Raw genomic sequence first — 24,986 nt, forward strand, 5'->3', positions numbered from 1 at the left:
TAGCTGGGCTTTTGCATCCATCACCAAGTGTTCAGGACAGATCCAAGGGAGGGTTATTGGCTGCTTCTGTCTGGAAGCTGAGGATACCCTGGATAAAGTTAGGAGAGCGTTTGGACAGGGAAGAAGCATCCCCTAAACATCCCCTTCAGCCCTAAGCCAGCACCAGGGCAGGCGAATGGTGCGTGAGGGATGCTGATAATGGGATGTTGCGAGGAAAACAGTGAGTAATGAAGACAGTTGGGCATAAACCAGACGGAAATGGGCAAAGTGATGGATGTGGAGAGACAGAAGCACAAGTGCACAGCCAGAGCAATGGCTGCGTGGCTGGAGAGCTGCAGGGGCTGTGGGTACCCTGAGGATGGAGGGTTGAGGACAGGCAGAGGCAGTGTCCATGGTGCACGCATCCTGCTTGTGCTACTGTGGAGGGAAGCTCTGCTGCCCTTCCCTTGCCCTGTGCCTCAGCCAGCTCCAAGGCCACCAGGACATTAAGCTGCTTTCCCACCATGCAGCCAGCTTTTAGTTATCCTGAGCGCTTCCCAGCATCCCCAAGGCTCCTTTGGGAAGATCCAGACGCTGGCAGAGATTGAGCCCCAGCGAGGGCAGTGTGGGACCCATCACAGCTCAGTGCCAGGTCTCTCCATGTCCTTTGCCCTGTCCCCTTTCAGAGGACACCCTCCCACAGGTGCTGCCTCACCGGTGCTCTGGTCCGAGCCGAACCGAGATGAAGCCTGGTGCATTTCCCACAGTGGAACTGGGGAATTCTCCTTCCCTTTCCTCCACTTCAATCTGTGGTTGTGAAGCTCCGCTCCCTCCCTGGAGCAGCAGATCCCGGGCAGACGGGAGCTGAAGCCAAGCCAAGGCATGGTCCCTGCTGACACAGAGCATCCCTGCTGCAGTCAGTGCCTCTCGGGGGAACTTGGCAGCAGGGGCCTGCTCCTCAGCAGCTAATCCTGCTCGCTGCCACCCGCCAAGGGCTGCCAGGAATAAACACATCCACGAGCCGCTCGGGACATGCCTTTCCATAAGGGGAGCGAACCTGCGGGCACTGGCGGAGGTGCTGCGCTCCCGGCGCGCTTCCAGGCCAGCGGGTCACTGGGGGCCAGGCAGGGATCAGGCACTGGGTGCTCCCCTTGTGTGCTGGGCACCCCTGCAGGGGGCTGAGGGGGAGAGCCCACCCATAGCCCCCTCCGCACAAAGCATCACCCCCCAGCAGCGCATCACCTGCAGCCAGTGCAGCATCTCAGGGACCAGCAGCAAGGACCAGGCTGGTGGTCACTGCCCTGGGTGAGCTGAATGCAAAGAGGCCATCAAGTCCATTAATTAATGAGAGTGTTAATTAGAGATGAGGAGCCTCTGGGAGAGCAGGGCAGCAGAAGGGTCTGGGGGATGCTCTTATGGGCTGCTCTTGCTGCGCTGGGGATACAGCGATGGGTGAATGGACCCCCCCCCAGTGCCACCTCACCCATCCCCAGGGATGCCCCTGCAAAGACAGTGTTCCAAGCAGCACTTCCAAACCCTGCCTGTTTTCCCTCCTACCATGGAGACGTCTCCTTATGTAAACCCTGTTAAGTAGGACGGCCTTTTATATCTCCTCCTGCCATTGTTGCTGGTGGCTGTGGAGTATCCAGGCCTTCCAGCCATCCCCCTGCCTGCTTGGCACCCAAGGAGCAAAGCAATGAGTGCAGGCAGCTGGGCTCATATCCATCCCTGTGCCATGGCTATGCCAGCACAGAACGGACTGCCCCTAGGCTATGCACTGGCCACCAGTGCACCCACCACCGTGTTGGCCCTGGGATGCTTTGAGCCCGGAGCAAGGGACAGGGATCTAGTTGAAGTGGTTGAGTCCATGCAATGCTCTCCCCAGGGCAGGGGGTGTTGGAGCAGAGCAGATGAAGAGGCTGCCTCTTGCCAGAGCATCTCCTCCTTGTTGCCCGTTCCATGCCTCCCGCTGCCTTGCCTGCAGCCCTGCCAGACATGTGGAATGACAGCTTTAACGTGGCTAAATCTTTGATGAACAAGCTATTAAATATTTGTGGCTGTTGCATGAGCTTTCAATTATTCAGCTTCAAAGTGCAGGCAAGGTGCAGGCAGCACTGGCAGCAGTGTCCCAGGCTGCAGCGCTCTCCCTGTGGCAGCAGAGGATGCAGTGTCCGCATGGGATGTGGATGGCTGGGGAAGAGCCTGCTAGAGACCCTGCAGGGGAAAACCTCTGGGGACAAAGCCATTTTACTGGCAAAACCACTTTAATTCCCATGAAAACCCTCCCAAGGAGCCAGAGGCCACTGGAACCTCAATGGGACGGGAGCAATCTTACTGCAAACTTAAATTCACTGCCTGGTTTCCACACTCACATTTTCCATTGCTCCTTGGGTTTGCTGCTTCAGCAAGGGGTTGTTCCCATGGCTCACAGGGTGTCCTCATCCCCAAGGCTTGGTGTGAGTGGGATCCAGGAGCCCCAATCCCCACATCCCTTGCTGCAGCCTGTGGTCCCATGGAGTCCTGCTGCTGCTGTGGGAGCTCATCACTGCATTGGGCTCCATCAGGATGCTGGTTCATGAGTGCAAGGGTAGCACCCGAATGTGCACCCTATGGAACTCTCTATGGTGCCTGCTCTCAGTGTGTCGCAAGCCCTGGAACGCACCTGAGGGAAGCAGCCAAGAGGAATGAAATCCCTGCTGAGCCCCTGCCAGGCAGAGGAGCAGCAATTAAACCTAAATGATTAATTACAAACAGCGAGCAGCCGTAAACCTTTCCAGTAATAGGAGTGAGAGGGGGATAAGCAGCTCAGGAGCTGAAGAGGCTATAGCAGGGCAGCAGCACTGTGATTCCAGCAGGGACTGGGAGATGAGCGCTGCTCCCAACAAGGAGATGGATGGTCCCTGGTTGCTCCCAAAGTGCTGAGCGAGTTCCCTTTTGGCTTCAGAGAGAGCTGAGCTGCTTGGCTGGAGGTATCCCCTTGGCCAGGAGATGGTGATGCTTGCAGGCCTGGATGCTCTTCACTATGGTAGCCATGACATTGCCATCTGCTTGTGCTGGGATTGCTCTCTTTTGGCTGGGGTGAGGGGGAAGGACAAGGGCAGGAGTTGCCCAGGGTCTGGTTTGTACCAGCAGCATCTGCTCGAGCAGGGTCTATCTTGCATTGCCTTTCCCCAAGCATCACTTTAGCTGCATCCCACCACTTCCGCATCCCACAGGAGCATCCAGAGCTCAACCCCGGTGCTGCACGCATCATCCCAACCCATGATGAAGGCAGGGATGGGGACAGGGGTGTCATGCAACTGAATGACTGGTGATCACAAAGGGCAGGACTGGCCTTGCAACCCCATGGAGCTGCGTCACCCACAACAAGGCAATGAGAGTAGAGATGAGGTGCTCTCACCTCCTTGGGATGGATCCGGTGTGCATTTACTTCATTGTATATGTGTATGTGTATCTGTATGTGCATGTGCATGTGCATGTGCATGTGTATGTGTATGTGTGTGCAAGCATCCCAACCTCTTGTCAGGTCTGCAAACTTTCTTCCCTTTGAAGAAAGGAAAGCCAAGGCTTAACCAGGCTCTTTCATTGCCATGACAACCCCAAAACATCCATCAGAGAGAGCTGCTGAGAGGCCGGATCCTGATCTACTCCAGGCACAACATTACAGCAGGTTGGGTCCAACCTGCATCTTCTACACATCACCACCCTGGTGCATCCAGGATGGAAGCTGCAGGACATTGGTCCCTGACACCCTCCTATACCCAGGAGGTGCTGGGAGGACCAGGCAGGGCTCCTATGCGGTGGGATGCTCCTTCCGTTTGCCACACTGGCTCCGTACAAGTGGCATTCATTCCCCCAAGATCCTGCCCACAGCCATGGAGCTGCATCACCAAGGAGGGAAGGAGAATCCATTTCCAACACTTCATTATTCTTATTAATAATAAGAAAATGACTGAAAACGGTGGTGCTGACCTTGGCACAAAGCGTGTGCTGGGCCCCAGCACCGGCTGGGGTAAATGGGATTTCTGGATCTATCCCAAGTCATTAACTCCTCCCAACCAGTCATTAATCCCCAGGAAAAGCCCTGCAACTTGGATCATTGCTGCTTAATTAATACAAGCTCCCATTCCTGGGAGCTCAGGGCCAAAACCTGAAGTCATTCTGTGCAAAGCTTCCCCTTGGCTGCTGGAGCTGCTTCCCAAGCCCAAGCGAGGACCAAACTGATGCTGCGGGATGCAGGATGCTGCAGGATGCTGCGGGATGCAGGTGCTGGTGGGACCAGGGGAAAATTACCCACAGAGTGGAGCCAGGAATAGCATTTGGTGGTGGATTTGAACACCAAGCACCATGCCATGGGCAGGACAACATCCCCAAGGCGTGACAGTGTTCTAATGGTGCAGAGTCGTAGCTAAGCTTCACAGAGGCTTGTGTTCCTCCATCCCTAGCAAGGCTACACAGCAAACACTTGGTTCTTTCCCTTTCTCTTGCAACAGCTCTCATGCAATTAGCTCTATCCCCCTTAACTTGTCAGAAATAGCAAATGCAACACCTCCTCTTCCCTGCTCTCCCTTGCCCTGGTCTCTCCTGATCCCTCTTCTTAAAAGAGAAATAAAACCCCATTCATCACAATAAGGATTTTTATTTCCGAGTGTTGCTGGTGATTTATGGACCTGCTTCCCGAAGCCACTCTCTCCTGCAGCAGAAATAGATGGATGTGTTTCGGGGTGGGCTGGAGGGGGGGCTGGAAGTGAGGGAATGTGGAGGGAGACACGGAGACACCACGGGCGAGCACGTGCCAGCGAGTCCCATGGAGATGAGAAAGAGCTTAAAATAAAAGATAGGAAAGGGAGGTGTTACCCATCAACAGCCTGAAAGGAGCCCCTGGTGCCACGTGGATGCAGGAGCATCATGAAATGCAGGAACACCACAGGATGCAGGAGCATCATGAAGTGCAAGAACACCAAGGGATGCAGGAGCATCATGGGATGCAGGAGCACCATGGGATGCAGAAGCACCATGGGATGCAGGAGCATCATGAAATGCAGGAACACCAAGGGATGCAGGAGCACCATGAAATGCAGGAACACCAAGGGATGCAGGAGCACCATGGGATGCAGAAGCACTATGGGATGCAGGAGCACCGTGGGATGCAGGAGCATCATGAAATGCAGGAACACCAAAGGATACAGGAGCACCATGGGATACAGGAGCACCGTGGGATGAAGAAGCACCATGGGATGCAGGAGCATCTTGAAATGCAGGAACACCAAGGGATGCAAGAGCACCACAGGATGCAGGAACATCACAAAATGCAGGAGCACCACGGGATGCAGGAGCATCACAGGGCAGCCTGCTCCACCCTGACCATGCCCTGCAGTACATAGCATGGGCCGGGCAGTGTCACCGGACCCTGCTGGCATTGGAGGTGGTGGTGACAAACAAGCTTGTAAAACCTGAGTGATGTGAGCCCTTAAATCCCCAGCACAAATCCAGGCAGCAGCTGAGCAGAGCTCCCTGGTGTCTCCCTCCATGGTGATTACCATGGCAGAGGGGATGCGGGGCTTAACCCCCAGTCACGGAGTGGCAAAACCCCACCAGCCCCATCCCTCAGGCAGTGCCACCGCTGGTCCTTAGCCCCTTGGGTCACTGGAAGCCTGTTGAGAAGCCCCTTTCCCAGCCCCATTGCAGATGCCTCCCTTCGAGAACCTCTTGTTGCTTTGCAGCTTTCGCCTATTTATTTGTGCTGCGTTTCTTTGCCTGCATTTCTTTTCCTTTCTTTTCCCATTTGTCTCAAGCCATGGCTCAGTTTCAGGAGTTAAAGAAAACTCAGTTTATAAATAGTTTGCTCAAGGCTCTGCTTTCCAGCAACGACAGCACCAGCTCGCAGCGAGCGCTGCTTCTCCCCAAGGGGGGGTCCCCTCCAGGGGAAGGGGGATTTTCATCTTTCCCACATCAGCTCTTGCAAGCAGCATCCACAAAGCTGCAGGGAGCGTTTGAGGTGGCTGCTGGCATTGCAGCCGCACCATTCCCCTGCTCTGAGGGTGGTTGGGGACAGCACAAGGATCCCATCGCCCAGCTCTGAGCAGGGGAGATGCCCCTGAGCCGCGTGTGTGATGCTGCTGTTGGGAAGATGGTGATGGAAGAAGGAAGCTCTTGGGGAACTGTCACTGTTGGAGTGGTGCTGCTCGCACCAGAGCCAGGGTGCTGCTCTTGTCACCCCTTTTAAGGCTGTCACTGTTGTCCCTGGAGCTGCCCATGCTGCAGGCCTGGGCCTGCTCCAGGAGGCTGGAGGAGGGAGGCTGCACTGTCCCCAATGGGACTCGCTCCATGACCTCAGGGACAACCCCTGTACCCTGAGGCAAAGCTTTCCCTTGGCCCAGCAAGACTGAACCCTTGCAGATGCTGGGCTGGGGCATCCATCCCAAGCCAGCCTCTCTTAGAGTGATGCATCCAGATACAAACCTTCAAAGGAGAGAGCTTCTTCTTTGGGGATCCTTTGGAAACGAGCACCTCAAGTCAGACCATCTCACCACACCACGTGCTGCTTCCTGAAGCCATCCTCATGGATTCGGCACCAGAAGGCTGGGATCCAGCTCGCAGGATAAGCCAAGAGAAGCCTGGCTGCTCTTACGCTGCTTTATTCCTCCTTTTCTCCATGGGCTAAAAAGAAAAAGCAGGTTCATCCTTTTGAATTATAGGGGTTGTGAGTTGTGTCCTTAAACCCATCATTTGGATGGGGTTTAAGGACACGAGTCATTAAAGCTGTGCAAAGTTGATGAGAAACATAGAGTGTCTGGTCGAAGAATTGATGTCAGCGTGACTAATGGGAGCAATAGCGAGAGCGTTCGGGATGAATCACGGAGCAGAAGCAGGACAGAGGGCACCGCTCATGGGAGGAACCTAGAGCCGAGATTTTGGGAGGAACAGGTTCATTGCAAAAGCCAACTGAGAGTGGGGAAAGCCAGGCAGATCCAGGCAGATCCTGGTGCTGTGCCAGTGTCTCGAATGCTACCCAGGTGTGCCAGGACACCGGCATCTGTACAGCTCAGTACTCCCAACCCCATCACGTTTGTGGTGCTTCTCCAGGACCCCAGAGCCATCAAGAGGCTGTGGATGGGCCTGTCTGCACCAGAAAACTACCCAAGGAATTCATGGATCAAGGATACATCCTAAAAACCAGAGTCAAGAAACCAAGAGCTCTTTGTAGCTCTGCAAGGTGCCGTAGAGCAAATCCTTCCCTAAGAGACCATCCCATTGCTTTGGTGGTGCGTGTGGAGAGCCAGCACTGTGGGATGGGGACCATCATTCCTATGTGCAATCAGAGCCTTGTCCCAGGCAGACCTGGGTTCATCTGGTCCCTACAATGATGCAGGAACAAGCTGTATGCTTGCATCCGGTCAAGCAAAGGATGCTGCAGAGTGAACAGGACCCAAAAGACCCTGGATCCAAGCATCAATCCCTCCTTCTGCAATGCTTCCAACCAGAGCTCCACCGACAGCTCTCAGCCCATTTCCCACCCCAAACAGCAGCAACTGATGCTCATCCCTCCTCACCAGGGATTTCATCACAGTCCCAGCTCCCAGCATCTTGAGGCTTCATGGGGACCTTCAGCTTTTAAACCATAGCTCTGATGCTCTGGTTTCTGGAGGTAGTGATGGGCAGCCAATGGTGCTGGGACATGCTCCCATGGCAGGGCAGGATGCTCCCATGGCAGGGCAGGATGCTCCCATGGCAACGCAGGATGCTCCCAGCACCCATCACACAACCCGTGCTGCAATTAAAGACACATCCCTCTTCCACAATCTGGTTTCTATCTCCATGTCCCTCCTGGGCTCAGCTCACCCCTCCCAGCCTAAGGAACACTGGCATCTGCTCCTGCTTAAAACATGCTTCAGCAAACGGGCTTGTTCCAAGGAGGAGGGCGATGGGGAAAGGCAGCGCTCGGCTCCTCTGGCTTTTGTTTTGTGTTGGGGTTTTCGCTTGGGTTTGGTTGCATTGGAGTTGTTTGTTAAAGGAGGGCTCGTTCCTTCTCCCTCTCTCTTTCTGTTCCTGCTCAGCATGGAAAGTTTTGCTTCAGCTCACCCTTGTGACTGGAAAAAGAGCCAGCTCCTCGCAGCAGAACAAGGGGGCCGTTTCTTCGCTCTTTTTACACTCCAGACTCCTTAGGAAAGCAGCTCTGCAGGGAAAGGCAGGAGCGAGGTCTCCGGGGAAAACCCTGGCAAGCACCAGGGCTCGAGGAATCGCAAGCACCAAGAGGCAGGGGGGGTTTGAGCGGCTGCTTTTGGGGCTATGGGGGAAGGAGAAGAGCATAGGAGAAGGGGGACACAGATGCTGTGGAGGGGAGCAGCATCCCACCGGCACAGCACAACCCCGGGGTGTTTGCTGCTGTGCAAGGGGATGCGAAGGTGATGGGATCAGCCCTGATGCTCCCCTGCTGTGACCTGGTCCAAGGTTTAAGCCAGGCTCCGTGTTTCTCCCCCATACCAGTCTCTCAGGATGGTTTGGGAAAAGGGACATTCCCTAGGATTTCTGTTCCCCAGGATTCCCCCCTTGCCTTCATCCCAGGAATCCCAGGAAAACCCTGGGAGAGGCAGCGTCGCATTGGGACCAAACTGCAGCACTCTCAGCATCCCACATTGCGCTGACAGGGGGGTGTCTAAGGGGGAAGGCAGAGCCAGCGTGTCCTTCCCAAATCCCCATAGCCTTCAGGGTCAGGCAGGGATCTCCATCCCCAGCGTGGATCCAGCATGGATCATGGCCAGCTTCCCACTGTGGGCACAGATGCTCCTGCCCTAGGTACCTGTGCTTGTGGAGGCAGAGAGCGTGGTGACGGCAGGAGCTGGCACAAGCTGTTTATGGGGACCTCAGGGGACGGTGACACATCTGCGTCACGGATGACAACACCGAATGGCCTCAGCATCACTGCTCAGAGCTTTCCCACCACCTGAGCAGCTACCAGAGGCCACCAGAGCCCTGTCAGGCTGCCAGCCTTTCCCCTCGCCCTGCAAAGGCAGGAGGAAAGCAGGGAGCACAACAGGATGCTCACAAACCCCTGGGGTTTGCCCTTTCTTCCTGCTGCATCCCAAGTGCTGAGCATCTTTGCCCCACTCCAGGCTTTATCCCCTTCTAAAGGGTAGGGATGCGCGCACCCTCCTCCCCAGCTGTCAGAGACCCATGGATACATGGAGCAAGAAAGGTTCCTGCTATCAGCAAACCCACCAGCTCTCACCGCAGAGCAGCATCAGGACAATGAACCAGCCCCATCGGTTCCCACTGCTCTTCCTTCCCCCTGCAGCCACTTTAGCATCAAAGGGATTCCCCCTGCACGGGGCAGGGCGAGGATCTGCTCTCGTGCTGCTCCGAGCATCCCTGGCACAGCTCCTCCTAAAGCATTTGTTAGCACTCGAGTTGGAGCAGCAGGAGGAAGGGGGTGGCACAAGGAGCTGAAATAGCTCCTGGCTCTTCCCTCTATCCCTCCACGCTCCTCAAACCATCCCTGGCTGGGATCTGGGTATCCCACTGCCAGCCCGTCCTCTAGCAGGTCAGTTATGGGCTTGTTGTGATTTCAGGTTCCTCTTTGACTGCAAAGGAGGCAGCAGACCCAAAGGCATCAAAGTGGACACCAAGACCTGGCCAAGTCCCTGACCAAGGGCAGTAAAAGCACTGCAGAAGTAGGGTTTATCAGAGAAAACAGCACAAAAAGGAGCTATTCTGCCTCTATATAGCCCTTTGTATTTGCTGCTTGTAGACAAAGCAATTTCCACACCAGGAAACTGTGAAAAGGAAGGGAGAAGACTTTGACACCGCAGACCCCAGGCTGGAATGAGTTAATCCCAGTCCCTGAGATCCTCCCTGCCTGCTTCAGCAGGATTGCAACCCCCTTTCAACAGGGGATGTTGCAACACATTCACTTACATTGCAAAATGAAAAGTAATTTGGAGAGGAGGAATGGATTCTGCTCTGCTGGGAAAGTGCTCAGCCGGGGTCTTGGGAGAATTTGGAAAGCTTTCCTTTTGCTTCCACAAAACATGGTGAAACAGAAATCTGGTGAAATCAGTGTTTCCCCACAAACACGCCGGCTTTCAACCAACCTCCATCTCTTTTCAGAGCAAACCCCATTTGGTTAAGGCTTACCAACCAGTTCTGGCTGGGACTGGTCCCAGACCCATGGCAATGGTTGGATATTGCCCCCCAAAACGCACACAGCCCCGTTGCTGGAGGCATTTCCATAGCCAGTGGACCTGCAGCAGGGTTATCAGCAGGAGCATCACTGAGAGGCAGCAGCATCCCTGCTGCGAATGCTGCTGCGGTCCCCCACGTGCAGCTGTAAACGCTTGTGGGTTTATTTAGGGGAAAATCCCATAGTATTCACCTGAGAAGTGCTTGGCACCATTGGATACCCCCAACTGCTGGGACTTTGTCATCTGTGACTGGTAAAGCGGATCAGAACGCAGCGGAGAGCTGCAGCGAGGCAGCCCCGGATCGATGGGGCCCCAATTACAGATTGATTTGGAGCTTTGTTCCTAAAGAGCTACTTGAATGCTGCCGGCATTCCCGGCCCTCCCCACACTCAGTGTCTGGGACACAAAGCAGCAGGATGGGGCAGAGCAGGAATTTCCCCTACTTGATGATATCTGTCTTTATGTTTCCTTTCAGCTTTGGGGCAGGATGGGGCTGCAGCGAGCAGCAGGGACACCAGTCACACACATCTCCAAAGTCCCAATAATTCATGCTGGAAAGGCAAGCTTCCAAGCTTGGGATCACAAGGCGTGATGGCAGCCACAAGCAGGGGCTCTGCTGATGCCAGGGATGGCAAACAGCGAGCGCATCAGTGGTCCATGAATCAAAGCGGATTCATGGCATTACCACATCAGCAGCCCTGCGTGCTCTCCCTTATTTATTACCCTAATGGGGGTTAGGAACCTGATTACGGCCTCAGCCACCAATGCTTATTGCAAACCATGGTGGCTTGATCTGGGATCTGTCCTTGACACCGGAGGGTCACAGGCAGAGCCACACAGACAGGAACCAAACCCACAACACAAGGCGATGTGGGGCGGATGGGGAGCTCGCTGGGGGGCACAGAGCCAAGCACCCCAAGCTGTGGTGCTGGGGCGGCCATGGGGAAGGGCAGCAGTGGCTGGGAGCAGGTTTGCTCGGGAGCAAACACAAACCCCAAGCACCTGAGCATTGATTTTCACACCTCACACGCGCAGGCGGCCGCCTCCGAGCCGCCGCTCGCTTCTCCCCCCCTAAACCCATGAGTCACCGAGAGCTCCTTATGCAATGGTGGGGAGAAAGCTCTAATGTGGAGCTGATGCCATGGGAGGGACAGGCACCAGCACCCAGATGATCCATTACACGTTACCCATGTATGAACTAAACCTGTCGGGGTGATGAGAAGGGATATCCCTGCCCGTGGAGGGGGTTGGAACTGGGTGAGCGGTAAGGTCCCTTCCAATCCAAGCCAGTCAGGGCTCTATGATATTCACAGAGCCTGCCTGTGGTTCGAGCCCTTCCACCACAGAGCTCAGAGCCATTGGCTCTTCCCGAAGTCCCCTTCTCCCAAAAGCAGCATTCCCCATCCCTGCAGCACACACACTGGGTCCCTTTCCATGGGCAGCCCCTTCTCTCTGCTTAAAGTAGAGCAAACACCAAACAAACCCACTGAAATCACACTGAAATAGGGATGCAGGAGGTGCTGCAGCAGCCCCGGCCCTTCCCATGCTCCCATGGCTGGTGTCCATCAGCAGTACAATGAGCACAGGGCAGGCTGCGTTAATTAATCAATCATCATTAATTAATAAGCACTGATCTCTGCACCTGCCCTCATGCAGGTTTCATCAGTGGAGCTGTGGGAGCATCCCATCGGATCCAGGCATCCCGGTGCCAGCAGCAGTGTGCCAGGGAAAGGCAAACCCAGCCTCATCAGCCCCTTGGCAAAGCCACCCAATGACCTGCTGGAGGCCTCTGCTCCTTCACCCACTTACCTAAGAGGTGCTTGTCCACCCATCCGAGGTGCCCCTTTATCCCTGCAGCCAGCACCCGTGTCCCATCTCTTCAGCACACCCAGGGCAGCGTGGATCCAGGCAGGAGGCTTGCAGGGAAATGGAATAGTTTGGGTTTGAGCAGGCAAAAGATGCTGAATAGGACCCAGAGCAAGGTCCCCCCATCCCTGCTCCACAGCCCCCATCATTCCTCCCCCATGGAGGGCTCCAGCATCCCCAGATCCCCCTGCAGGGCTCTCCATCCCTGTGCTAAGCCATGGCACACTGTGAGTGGTTTCCTGGCTATGGGGAAACTGAGGCCAGGGAGGAGCACAAGGGGCTTGTGTCCTCCCCCATGGCTCACTCAGTCCTTGGGGGATGCCCTTCTACTCTGTGCCTCAGTTTCCCCTCACTTACAGAGACCTCATCCCTTCTTTGCCACCAGTGCTCAGAGCTGGGGGTGACAGGACCAGGGCTGCGGTGGTGACCAGCACATTTCAGAGCCCTTTTAGGACCTGATTCTCCTTTAATAAAGGGGTAAATCAGGGCAATACCTGCTGATGGAGCAAAGCCCACCCTGGGGCTGCTCCTCTGTGAGCCCCAAGGCCGCTCCACACTGAAGCAATCACTTTCCAGCTGCCTTTACCTTCTGAAGCTGAGCTCCCCGTGGCATCACAGCCATTACATCCCATCCGCAGACAGGAGGTGACAGCTCCCTGGCCCTCACAGCAGGGCCCGTCTGGCATCTCCTGGGAAGCCACTTGAGATGCAGAGCCCATCCCTGCTCTCACTGGGGTCATTTTTCCCCTCTCTGCTTGGCTGGTCCACACAGACACTCATCACCCACTGCAACCAGTGCTCAGTGCTCCATCCTGGTGGGACCAGGGTGGGGATAGAGCTGCCTGCTGCAGCCCTGGGGCCCCCCATCACTTGGGTGGCACTGGGAATAGGGGCATGCAGGTCTGGCCATGCTGAGGATGGGGGAAAGGATGGAGGCAGCCAGAGAGCAGGGGAAGGTGGAGGAGAGCGCACAAGCGGTCCATTTGCGATGTGCATTGATTCCTAATGTGCCCTGCCCGGCTCTTCAGGGAAGCATTAGGAGATGATGCTTAGAAAAGCTATCCACGGCCCACTGCAGTAAAACCTCAATTACCTCACCACCACGCATGGAAACGGGGCTGGATGCATCCCAGCACCCCCCCTCCAACCTCCATCCACACATCACCCACCCCAGGGATGGACACAGGGGCTCTTCCTGTGGGTCCTGGTTACCCAAAGGGTTCCTGCCCTCTCTGCAAGGGTGAAGTGGCCACCCAAAGCCTCCCTACCCTGCTCTGCCTGCCCCCTCCTTGCCTGGGTGCAAACGTGATTGTAGGAAGCAGCATCTCATGGTCCCTATCCAGAAGTGATGGAAAAAGACAGCAAAAAGGCAGCTCCTTGGTGGCAGTGAGCCCCAAGCCCCACAGGCAAGTGCCTTGCATGGGCAGGGATGGCTTTGGACCTTCAGCAGGGAGACAAGGGAAAGCCAAAAGCACGAGGGGAGTGACAGGCAGGAAAAGTTACCCCAAACTCCTACACTCTGCACTGCTGCCCTTTGCACTATGGGGAAGCCCCAAGAGAGGAGCTTTCTCATCAGCTGAACACCAGGTCCCTTCCCTGCAATCGTCAAGCTCGAGCATCTCTTTCTCTGATCATAAATTAGCGATGCTCGCACTCGCTCCCTCTCAAAGCTGTTTCTCTCTTCCCCCTCTCCAGGTTTTCCACATCCTACAGAAATGGAAGATCCAGGCTGGTTATTTTAAAGGATGGCCATCAATCAGGAACACCGAGCCCGGCTCTTCTCCTCCTCCTCCTCCTGCTTGGGGCCCACCACATATCACCATCGGTGCCGCTGCACCAAGCTCTTCTTCAAGGATCCATCCCCCTTAAACCAGTGTCAGGTTGGACACAGGGGCTTGGAGCAAGCTGCTCCAGTGGAAAGTATCCCTGCCCGTGGCAGGGGTTGGAGCTGGAGGAGCTTTAGGGTCCCTTGCAACCATCCCATGAAGCCCTGAGCTGGGGAATGAATCCCAGCAGGACACTGGTCCTTGTCCAAGCAGCCCTGGAAAAGCCTGGCTCACAGCATGGAAGAGCCAAACTCGGTGGCATTTTCCTGCATCCCATCATCTCCCCCTGGTCAGACAGTTTGGCCCATTCAGAGGATGGGAGACGGGGCAGGAACAGGGCCACCTTGGAAATGATGCTGGAACCATTCCCTCTGCATCAACAGGCCCAGACTGCTCAGGGGAGAGCAGCATCAGGGGGGAACCCCCCTATTTTGGGGATACCCCAAGCAGCTTTGACCAGGGACATCGCTCACACACCATGGGCTTGAGCATCCTCCAGACCAGCCCCATCTCTTTGGGAAAGGTGTTTCCATTCCAGCCCCTGCATCCCTGGCTCCATCCCCCCCTGCAGCCCCCACTGTGCTCCGGGTGAAGCTGGGGTTGGGGTGGGAAGAACAGGAACCTTCCCCATGCATCAGGGCTCCTGTTGACAAGCCCTAACGCAGCACTGCTATGAATAGCTGCATCCCGGTCGCATCTCCCACCCCGGAGCAGCTCGTGGGGAGGAATCCCGTTTGCTCCGGAGCATGGAGGAGGAAAGCCGGGAAAGCCCCGGGGTGCTGCCTGCGGAGCCCCAGAGCGTGCTGCAGGGATGGGGGCTGCTTTTCCATAGGGTATTTTTAAACATCACCCTTCACAGCTCAGGGCGGAGGGGAAGGAAACGTCTTCTCCTTTCTCTTCCTTCTGCTCTGTTTTTCTTCCTCTTTGGTTTTTCCTCCCAATGGAAAATGAGAGGAGCCCAAGCAGGTCCCGTCCCCCCCTCCCCATCCCATTTCCATTGTTGAGCTTCCCTGGAGGGGCCCAGGCCGCTGTCTGCACCCCAGTGATCATTCATGAGCAGCACTTTCATCTCCAGAGCCCTTGCAGCTCCCATCTAATGAATCCCAGCACTGGGATCCTTCAGGAAAAGGGAGGGCAGCTCTAAGCTGTGACTGACTCCATTGGCGTTAGGGATGTCCAACCCCATGGCACTGATTGTGGCTGCTCCAGATGTGCATATACAGGCAGCAAAGCGAGTTTCTGGTCCCGGGATGGGGACAGGGAGAGGGACATGGACCTGGAGCTCCAGCCCTGAGCCATCTCCCACCCAGCACAACTCGGAGCCAGCAGCAGGGAAGTGCTATAAATAAAGCTGTTACCAGCCATGCCTCACCCGCTCAGGGAGCCAGGCCATGGAGCTCCCTCCCCAGCAGCTTTAAGGGTGATCTCTAGCCCAGAGGAGGCCAAGAGCTCCTCAGCATCCACAGCTCAGTGGTCTCTTCCCATCCTGCACTGATTGCACACTCCGCCAATAGACCCACTGGTTACCTGCCCTGGTTACAGCGGGGGGACAGGGCTGATGGATGCGGCCACTGAGGCTTCTTCCCAGCTTGCCTGGGTCCCAGAAGGACCAAGAGCCTCCATCCTCCAGTGCCTGTTTGAGGTCCTTAACCCCGGCCATCACCGCTCTGCTCCTGTCCTGGTCCCCACAACCCTAAGGAAGATGCTAAAGGGATGGTTCTGTGGGCAGGGATGTGGTCCTGCCTGGCACAGGCTGCTCCTGGTTGAGCTGGTGGGAGAGCAAGGAGGAAATCTGGGTGAGGAGGTGGGAGCAGGGAGAGGGATGAGCACAGTGATGCTCATTTCCCATGGGGATTAAAGGCCTGCAGGAGGAAGCTCAAGCAGAAGGGGATGGAGGCAGCTCTCAGGCAGGCAGAGGCCCTGCAATGATGCCACCCATTGTCCCACCTCCTAAATCAACCCAAGGGGGGGAACGTGCTCATTCCAAGCTCTCCATGAGACACAGGAGGGCAAAGGCTTTCCCAGCCCTTAGTGCTGCGTGGCTGGGGCTGGGAGGAGAGAATGGATGGGGAGAGCAGGAGGGAGGATGGGGGGAGCCCATATGGAGATGCTTCTCCCAGGGAGCAGCAAGATGCTGAGCTGGCGCGGGAGCAGGAGCTCAGTGAGGCAGACGGGTGCTGCTGGAGCCAGGCAATCAATGTGTGAAACCCAGGGGAAGGTGACCTTGAGCAGCAGAGCAGAGCGGCAGCTATGGCACACGGGGATGGAGGGGAAGGAGAGGGGCAGGAGGGATGGGAGCCCTGCATGGAGCCTGCTGAGTGCTGTGAGGGCAGGGGGAAGACGTCGGTGCTTGGGGTTACTCTGCTCCTCCCTGTCCATCCCTAAAGCAGGAGCCTGTCTCACACATCCCCACCAACCAGGACCGCTCTTTATGCCCCATCTCAACCATGGGGCTGCCATTCCCATCTGAGACTCACAGCTCCTGCAGTTACTCAACAAACGCCCTGGAGATCAGAGCAAGGCTTTGCCTTTGCACAGCTCCAGCTCTTGGCTTCTAACATGGTTCCAGCACTAATACTGCCCCCGGGTGCTCTGCTCCATCCCATGCTCCTGCCTGGCCCCGTGTGCCACCACGGGTCCTCTGGCCCCGATGCTGGGATGTTTGTGAGCAGGGATGTGCAGCCCCATATGTGCATCCATGCATGGGGCAGGCTGTGCAACCCTATGGAGCCTCCTCCATGGGAATGGCTCCAGATGCTGGCAGGTCCCCAAAGGTGACCCTGCCTCTGCAGAACCTTCCAAAGGATGGAGAGGAGCCAGGGCTCCCAGGTACCCACAGCCAAAGGGACACAGGGCAGCAAGGTCTCGGCCATGCCACCAAGCCAGGCTGCACCGGGGCAGGGCTGTCCTTCTGGCTACAGAGCCACCGCATCCTCCCTGCTCCAGGGCAGGATCCATTCAACCCCTCTGAGTGCTTGGGGCCGGTCCAACCTCACAGAGGGGACAGGGCATTGCAGTAGGGTGGGAAAGGGCCACGGGGATAGTGGCAGAAGAGGGGTGCTGCTGTTGCCTGCATCACACTGCAAGGACAGACACAGGTTTCTTTCCCTCACCAAGGACATGAGATCCAAGGTAATACCTGCATGAACAGAATGGGGGCTGAGCCCCAGTAACCCCCATTGCTCTGAGCCAAGTCTGGTCTCTGCAAAGCCAGCAGCCCCATACCCCCAATGCCACCCCTCCACCTACCTTGCTGCGATGGAGCAACCCCTTCTCCCCTCTGCAGCTCCTTTTAATCCTTCCTCTTCCAACACGGAGCACCTGGGCTATTCCCCAGCTGCATGGACCTGCCCCAAACCACCCTAGGAGGGAGATGGATCAAGAGCAGGGAGTGAGTTTGCAATCCCAAGCTGAGGTCGGGCATTCCCAAACACTCTGCCTTGCCATCTAGTGGGATGAATGCGAAGGACCAGGGTTTGCCGGTGGGAAAAGCCCAATTCCATCCAGCTGGAGCCTGGCTTGCGGCAATCCTTCATCCCACCGGAGCAGATGAGCTCCCTGGGGGTAAAGGGTAGTGCAAAGGTGCCAGGAGGATGGATGGGGAAAGGAGGAAGGATATGGGAATAGAGAGGAGGGAGAGACAGAGCTGTTTCAAGGATGACAACAGCAGCAATAAATCCAGGTGGTTTAACCTGAAAGGCTGGAATAGCTCCAGATCCCCATTTACAGAGGCTTTTGGATCAACATCACCCATGTCTGAGCTGGGTTTTGCATGGCAAAGAGAGGCGAGGGGATGCTGGCGGTGCACACACACACACACACAGGGATGAGCACCCTGCAGCCCGGGGAGGAGAAGCTGCATCTTCTTGTGAGGCTTCTTCCAGCCGCCTCAGTTTGCAGCCCCGGGCCTGGAGGATGTGGGCTGAGCGCGGTGGCTGCAGTTGAGGATGCTGGATTCTCCGGGGATGTGTCATCCCTCGCTGCCTGCTTGCGACAGGGGTGTAAAAATACAGAGGATGAATGCATTACGGTTAAAATATCTCACCGCTGGGCAGCTCTTTGCGGGTGCTGGAAGCTGGGATGGGATGAGATGTTCTAACTCATTCCAAGGGATCCTTCCCTGCTGGATATGGCTCGCAGGCCCCGGTGTTGCTCCGGGGTTTCTCTCCTCCCAGACCTAAGGATCTGAATGCAGAGGCTCACACTGGACATCTCCACTGAGTGCCAGGTCCCTCCCATGAGTGCATGTCCATGGGATGCAGCAGGTCTGGGGTGATGGAGGACTTGAGCTGCCCCGTGCTCAGGTTTCCTATCGCATCCTCTTTTGGGACACATGGGGACGGCCCAGCAGTGGCCACAGCTCACATCTGGGTGTCCAATGCTCCTCCAGAGCCACACGCACCCCTGATGGGCCCGGGGACCGCTGAGGGGACAGCACAGGTCAAACTTGATGTGGCCAAAGCATCCCCTCTGGAGCGATGCAGATCCTAATCCCTGTACAGGAAACCCTGACAGCAGACACAGAGGGATCTTCCCAAGGCCCCAAGAGGAAGCAGGACACAGGGAAGCCCCATCTTTGCTGGGCTGGATGAGAACTAGACACTGAATGCATTTTTAAAGCCTTTGCTTTATTAGAGCTGCCCATCTCCTGCTCCATTTGCACCAGAGCTGAGTCCACAGAGGCTCAGCTCACAGTGGGGTTAAACGCGTGTGCATTAACCCCAACATGGGGCAGAAGGGTCTGGGTTGGGGATGGGGCCGTGGGGCTCAGGAGAAGCGGCCGGTGGGCAGGCGGGGCAGGCAGAAATAGGCATTGGGGAAGAGGCTGAGGTTGATGGGGTTGCCATCGAGGCGGATGTCCTCCAGCGCCCTGCGGATCTGGCTGTGGTCCTGGCTGTCACAGAACGTGTCCTCGTGCATCGTCTGGATGTTGTTGTTCTGGCCAGGGAGGCAAAGGGCAAAGTCAGGTTCAAAGGGATGGGAGGGGAGGAGGATGGGGATGAGGTGATGGGCTTTGCTAGACAGGGTCCCTGGCTCATCTCACCTGGAGGTGCAGGGAGCGCAGGCTCTGGGGCAGGGGTGCTGGGATATAGTCCAGCTGGTTATCAGATAGATGGAGAAACTGCAGCTGCTTCAGGTCCTGTGGGAAGAGCGGAGAGATGAAACCATGCTCCAGCCCTCAGCACCACCCCTGCCACCCCTTGGCATGGCCAAACCCATGGATTCATCCCCCCATGCACCCTGAAGGCTTCGTGCCGGAGGCCGGCGCTGGGGATCCTGTTGAGCCGAGCATCCAAGCGGATGATGCTGGGGGGCAGCTCGGGCAGTGCTGTCAGCTGGTTCTCGGGCAGGAGGAGCTCCTGCAGGCTGGAAAGCTGATGGAAAGCATCCGCATCCGCCCAGGAGATGAAGTTGCTGCTCAGGTCTATTCGCTTCAGGTTCTCTGCTGGGACAGGAGGGAGGGGATGAAGAGGGAGCCATGCGGAAGCACTCACTCCCCCTTCCCTCACCTGGACGTACTGAGCCCCGTGAAGTCGCTGGCCCGGATTGCGCCGATGCGGTTGAAGCGGGCATAGAGGTAGGTGGTGTCTGGGGGCAGCAATGGGATGTGCTCCAGGTCGGCATCGTCACAGTAGACAGAGGTGCCAATGCACAGGCAGAGAAGGCAGCTGGGCAGGCCTGGGGGTGCGGGGGCAGCTCTTGGCAAGGCACAGCACCCCCAGAGCACCCCGACATGCAGGGAGATGGGAGGATGTGCCCAGGTTGTGGGGACCCCAAGTCTTCAGCCCTAGCACCTCCCCAAGGGGCTGACATTCCCAGCCAAGGATGCTGCTAAGGAATGATGAAGCTGCTCAGAGCCAGATGCCTCCCATGGGAGAGCGGGAGAGGTGAGGATGCCAACGCAGCAGCGTGGTACCCAGGGCTCCCTCAGCGCCCTGAGTTTTGGTACAGAAGGAAACAAACACTTCTGCATCCATCAGAGCACGTGTCTGGGCTGGGTGAGGGTCCCAGCAGGGTGGCAGGAGGGGTGAAGCCGTGTTTCCCCCCTCCCTAGGCTCCCCCTCCTCTTCCCAGCCCCCATGAGATGCAGCATCCATTAGTGGAGGAGTTCAAAGCAGCAAGGCAACAATTTCCCTTTGCCTCCCACTTAATTTGTCCCAGTCCAGAGTGACGGAGAATGAATGAAGATATTTATCCCTCGCTACAGGATTTTAATTGTCACTAATGTAATTGCTACTCTGTCCGACTGTTGCAATGCCTCTGCTCATTAAAGTGTTGCTGCTGGAGCTCTTGTTTCCCAGAAATGGCTCACTGCAGCTTTCCTGATAGCATTTACCCCATCACCTCACTGCCTGGGCAGAGCAAACCATAGAATCCCAGCCTGGTTTGGGTTGAAGGGAGCTTAAAGCTCCTCCAGCTCCAACCCCTGCCACAGACAGGGACCCCTTCCACTGGAGCAGCTTGCTCCAAGCCCCTGTGTCCAACCTGGCCTTGAGCACTGCCAGGGATGGGGCAGCCACAGCTTCTCTGGGCAAATCACTGCTGCTGTCTGATGGGGGCAAAAGGATTTGCTCCCTTTCCTCCAGAGCACCCAGGGGCATGTGGCTGCATCCCATTGGAACCAGACCCCACCTTTGTGCTGCACCCAGGGCTCCACACTCACCCTGCGTAGGGATGGGTGCTGGCGGGCTCGGAGGCTGTGGCTTCATGGGCTCAGCCGCAGCACCCAGGGTTGGGAGAGCCACGGGGTTCTTGGGGCGAGGAGCCAGGGTGCCAACCTCGACCTGCAAACACAGCAAGAGAGGTGGAAAACCCACCAGGGCTCGTAGGGCTGTGCAAGAAGCTGGTTCTGCATCCCTCGGACAAGCCCCTTCCTTGGGATGCACCCAGGGAAGAGCTGCCCCGTGTCCCCCTCACCTTCGGAGCAAAGTCACCGTAGTCGTAGAGCTCCTCATAGTTGCTCAGGTCAATGATGTCTCCGTAGTTGTCCAACGTCAGGTCATAGTTGTCCAGGTCGTAGAGCTCAGGATCCTCATTCAGCTTCTCTGCCTTCCTCCTCTCCTCCCTGGCTGGCACAGCCCAAGCTGCCCCCAGCCACAGGCTGGCGATGCACAGCAAGGCCAGCATCCGCATCCTGCATCCAGCCGCAGCGGTGGGACCGCGGTCCTGGGGGGCTCCAGCAGCACCCATCAGGATGGGGCCGGGTGCTCTGAAACGGGAGCAAAGAGGGATGGGGAGGCAGAACCGGCCCCGCACAGGGGCTGCAGTGGGGGACAAACGGCCTCTGCCCCGGGAACGTCACCAGCCCTTTTCTTTTCAGCCCATTTCACGCCTGGCTGGGCAGCCACGAAGGAGAGGCCCCGCGCTTCCCGGCTTTCCCAGCCTCCAGCAGCTGGGGAAGGGGTCCAGAGGTGATGCAGGGATCGGGCTCCTGCTCTGGACCCTCAATGGGTGAGGCTGGGAGCTGGGCAAGCAGAAGCGAGCCCAGGAATCCTGGCTCTCTGCTGTGCTCCCTCCCCATGGGCAATGGGGACACAGCCCTGGGCAGAGGCCTCAGATCCAGCTTCATCCCTACCACAACCAGCCCAGGTCCCACCAAGGCAGCACTTTTCCACTCACCAGGGTAAGATGGGGATGACCCCATTGCTCCCTGTGTGGGGGCAGTGGGACTGATGGATGCCCCCCATGTGTGGTACCCATGGTGAGGAACAGGCTGCCCAAAGAAGTGGTAAATGCCCCATCCCTGGCAGTGCCCAAGGCCAGGTTGGACAAAGCCTTGAGTGACATGGCCTGGCGTGAAGCATCCCTGCCCATGGCAGGGGATTGGAACAGGATGATCTTAAGGTCCTTTCCAGCCCAAACATTCCATGGTAAGGCTCAACCCGAGAGCGGCTTGCTCCCCTGGAGGTGATGAGGAGGTGATGTCATTGCCAGGGATGCGTCCTGTGGGGCTGGGATGTGGGGCAGGGGGTGCATGGCAGCCCCATGGGCTGCTCACGGTGCTGGGCAGCCTGGTGCACACACACAGAGCCACCCACCACTGTGAAAATGTTCTTCTCTCCATCAGGCACATTGAAGCCCACGCGCTCACCCACCCATAGAGACGCAGCACCCATCTGCTGGTGCTCGCTGGGCAGACGGGGACACCCCACAGCCCCCCACCAGCGTGGGTTTTGGCCATGGACCCACAGTCCCCTTCGCCCCCAGCATCCCCCCCTTGCTCGGCATGGGGCAGAGCAAGGGGCCACCACTAATCTTCATTAAGGCCCTCATTAGGCGGCTGGGCAGGCGCAGTGATGGAGGAGATGTGGCAGTTACAGCTGAGCTCTGCCTGCTCCTTGGAGGGGTGCAGGTCCAGGGTCTGCTGCCAAGTCCCCCTTCACTGGGGGCTTTGGTCCAGCATGGCTGGAGGGGACATGGGATGGGGGGAGATTGGGGAGCTCCTGCCCAGCAGCTCAGTACAGGGGAAACTGCAGCACAGGGGGCCCTGGGGCAGTGGTTTTACTGCCCTATAGAAGCAGCTAGTTCCCATCCTTGCCCCACTCCTTGTCCCCAGAGGCAGCAGTGAATGCCTGCACCCATGGCATCATCAGTGCAAGCCCTGCTCTGGCACCCACAAGCAGGTTGGGGGTCAGGAGTTGTTTGGGGGGGTGTGATTTGAGCAGTTACTCATCCTGCTCCAAACTGCCTCTCGCTATATCCAGCCCACATCCCCCTTTCCAGCATTGGGAAGATCAGCACCCACCTTTGGTGCCCATCCCAGCAGCCCCACAGCCCCCAGCCTTCCCCATCACACACACAGCAAAGGGAGAGCTTCCCAAGACCCCCTCCCATAGCAGCACAGTGATTGTGCAGAGAGAAGGATTGAACCCCCCTTTGCATCGCTCAGCTCCCCACGGACACGGGGCTGCCTTACCGGGGGGGCAGGCAGTGAATGCACACCCGGGAGGGCACAAACAGGGAGGTTTTCTCCTCCAGCACCAGCACACAAGGGCTGCTCGCTGCCTGCTCCGCGCATCCCCACATCCACACATCCCCTCCTGCTCCCGTGAGCAGCCCCACGCTGCAGCCCCTGCGTTCGCACCCAGCCCACGGCCACCCTCCCTCTCCGCTCGTGATTCATGCTCAGCAGCGAGAGGAGAGCTCCGGAGCTGCGGCGATGGGCAGGAGGAGAAGGCGCTGCCTACATCCATTCTGCTCGTGTGAAAGCGAGCCCTGGCCATGGATGCTGCGGGGGGGAGAGGGGCCTCCTGCCCCTCTGCGTGCCCTGGGGCTCCTCCGTGCTGCTTCCCCAGGGCACACTCACCTCGGGGGTAGTGGTCCAGCCTCCCTGGGTGCATGAAGGTGATGGGGGGAATGGATCAGCCCAAGTTCATTTACCCCACACAGACACCAGCTGCCTTGCAGGGACAGCAATGCCCATTGAGCTGCAGGCACAGCCCACGGAGCTGCAGCTGGGGTCAGTCAGGCTCATTGCCATTAGCAGAGGTGCTCATTAAGACAGGCACAAGCTCCACAAGGTGCCAACAAGCGGCCTCACTGCTGCTTGTGAGTCCAACGCAGCATCACCTCAAGCAAGGGCACCCCCCCGAGCCCTCCCACTGCAGGGACTCCCAGTGCCTCCCAAGCTCCCACTGTTGGGAAGGTTGTGATAACAGAGGGAATGTGGTCCTGAGGGAAGCAGCAGGTCCCGCAGGGAGGAGGATGAGGATGGATCAGAGGGAGGCAGGCCCGAATGCGGCGCTGGGTCCCTTGTGAATCATTTTATTTCCACTGCTGCAGAGAGTAGGAGTGAAAATACCATTAAGTTGAAATCAGTCGAGAACTACATATGTCTCTAGCTATATCTGTACAGTCTACCAGTATATATACACACTATATATAAATATATACATAGGGTCTCCGGGTTTAAGGTTGAAACCTGTCGAACCCAACAAAGCCCATGGGAGGAAGATTCGGAAAAGGATTTGCTCATGCAAAAATAAGGCTGAATTAGCACAGGGGGTGAATAAACCTTCCATGGTTCAGGGCTCAGAGCCAGTGCATCCCCAGGCTGCAGGGAGCATCCCCATCCCAGCCCCAAGGAGCAGGACACGGTGCCCGTCCGTGCCTGCCTTGGAGAAGGGTGGCTGAACGCAATGGAGGTACCAAGTTGGTGTCTTTGGTTTGTTGCTTTAATACTTGTTTCAATTGGATTCTTTTTTCTTTCCCCTCTAATGCTTGGCCTTAAATCTAAATCCTGAGAATCAGGAAGAAAAAAGAGAGACCAACCACCCCCTAAACCCGGACACCCTATATATGCAGTACAGCTATCGAAGAGGGAAGCGATACATGTGAAACAGGGAGGATAAAACACAGCTTTTCCCAAAGAGTCTTCCTTCCTTTTTCTTTTTCTTTTTCTTTCCTTTGTTTTCTGTTTTTTCTAACCAAAATAAAGAGAGGCAAAACCATCCACGTGTGTGGTTCAAGAAAGCAACTGAGAGTAAAGCTTCCAGGAGCTGGGAGTCAAGGAAGGAACAGGGGGAGAAGTGGAGCCCTTGCAGGTCAACCCAGCCCCAGGCTTACACCAGCATCAGCCCTTGGGTACCTAAACATGAGCGTCCTGCTGGCATCAGTGCAGAGCTGCTGGCTCTGCCCTGCCTGGGGGTCCCATGCCCAGGGGGATCCCGCAGGCACTGGGTCCTGTGCAGGGTTTAGCTGGAAGCCGATGCACCGAGTCCTGCACCTCTGCAGGGAGGATGCAGGATGCTGGGATGGGGATGCAGCACCATGGGATGATGCTGCTGGGATGGAAGCTGGGGAAGGGGCTGCTCTGCAAAGGAGGGGTTGTGATGTGCTGCTGCAGGGAAGGTGCAACCCACCCAGGGCGCAGCAGAGCCCAGCTCCAGCGCAGGGGCCAGGCACCCTCCCTGCTCCCTCCTGCCAAAGCCACACCACTGGGAGGGAATAACCCCCAGTGCCAAAAGCAAACCCTCCCCATCGTGTCCCTTGCTTGGGGCCCTGGGACATGGCCATGAGGCGTCATTGCCAGACCAGCCACCCTCTGCCTGCACATATCCTGCTCCCCCAGCCACGCACTGGCCTCACCCTGTACCCCTGCACCCTTGGCACACCAGCACAGGGCATCCCTGCT

General features: G+C 57.0%; 1 protein-coding gene across 1 annotated transcript; it reads right to left on the reverse strand.

The window, feature by feature from the left end:
* Positions 1 to 18,611: 18,611 nt before the first annotated feature.
* On the reverse strand, positions 18,612 to 21,664 carry OPTC (opticin). The gene is made up of 6 exons (XM_061363170.1): positions 20,771 to 21,664; positions 20,517 to 20,637; positions 19,373 to 19,531; positions 19,093 to 19,295; positions 18,897 to 18,992; positions 18,612 to 18,790 (listed from the first exon to the last, which is right to left on the reverse strand). Exons 1-6 carry the CDS (start codon positions 21,041 to 21,043, stop codon positions 18,620 to 18,622), a joined length of 1,023 nt encoding a protein of 340 aa, XP_061219154.1. The 5' UTR covers positions 21,044 to 21,664; the 3' UTR covers positions 18,612 to 18,619.
* Positions 21,665 to 24,986: the final 3,322 nt, after the last annotated feature.

This window comes from Neopsephotus bourkii, unplaced genomic scaffold, assembly GCF_033783945.1.
Source record: "Neopsephotus bourkii isolate Nb327-2 ecotype Australia unplaced genomic scaffold, CSIRO-AGI_Nbou_v1 NB_1139, whole genome shotgun sequence".
In the NCBI taxonomy this organism is placed as follows: Eukaryota; Metazoa; Chordata; class Aves; order Psittaciformes; family Psittacidae; genus Neopsephotus; species Neopsephotus bourkii.

Excerpts from the sequence above, each read along its gene's own strand:
- OPTC (XM_061363170.1), bottom strand. The coding sequence starts at position 21,043 with ATGGGTGCTGCTGGAGCCCCCCAGGACCGCGGTCCCACCGCTGCGGCT. Across the intron at positions 18,993-19,092 it reads TCCGGCACGAAGCCTTCAGG|GACCTGAAGCAGCTGCAGTT; the intron begins GTGCATGGGGGG and ends CTCTTCCCACAG. Across the intron at positions 18,791-18,896 it reads TGCGCTCCCTGCACCTCCAG|AACAACAACATCCAGACGAT; the intron begins GTGAGATGAGCC and ends CTCCCTGGCCAG.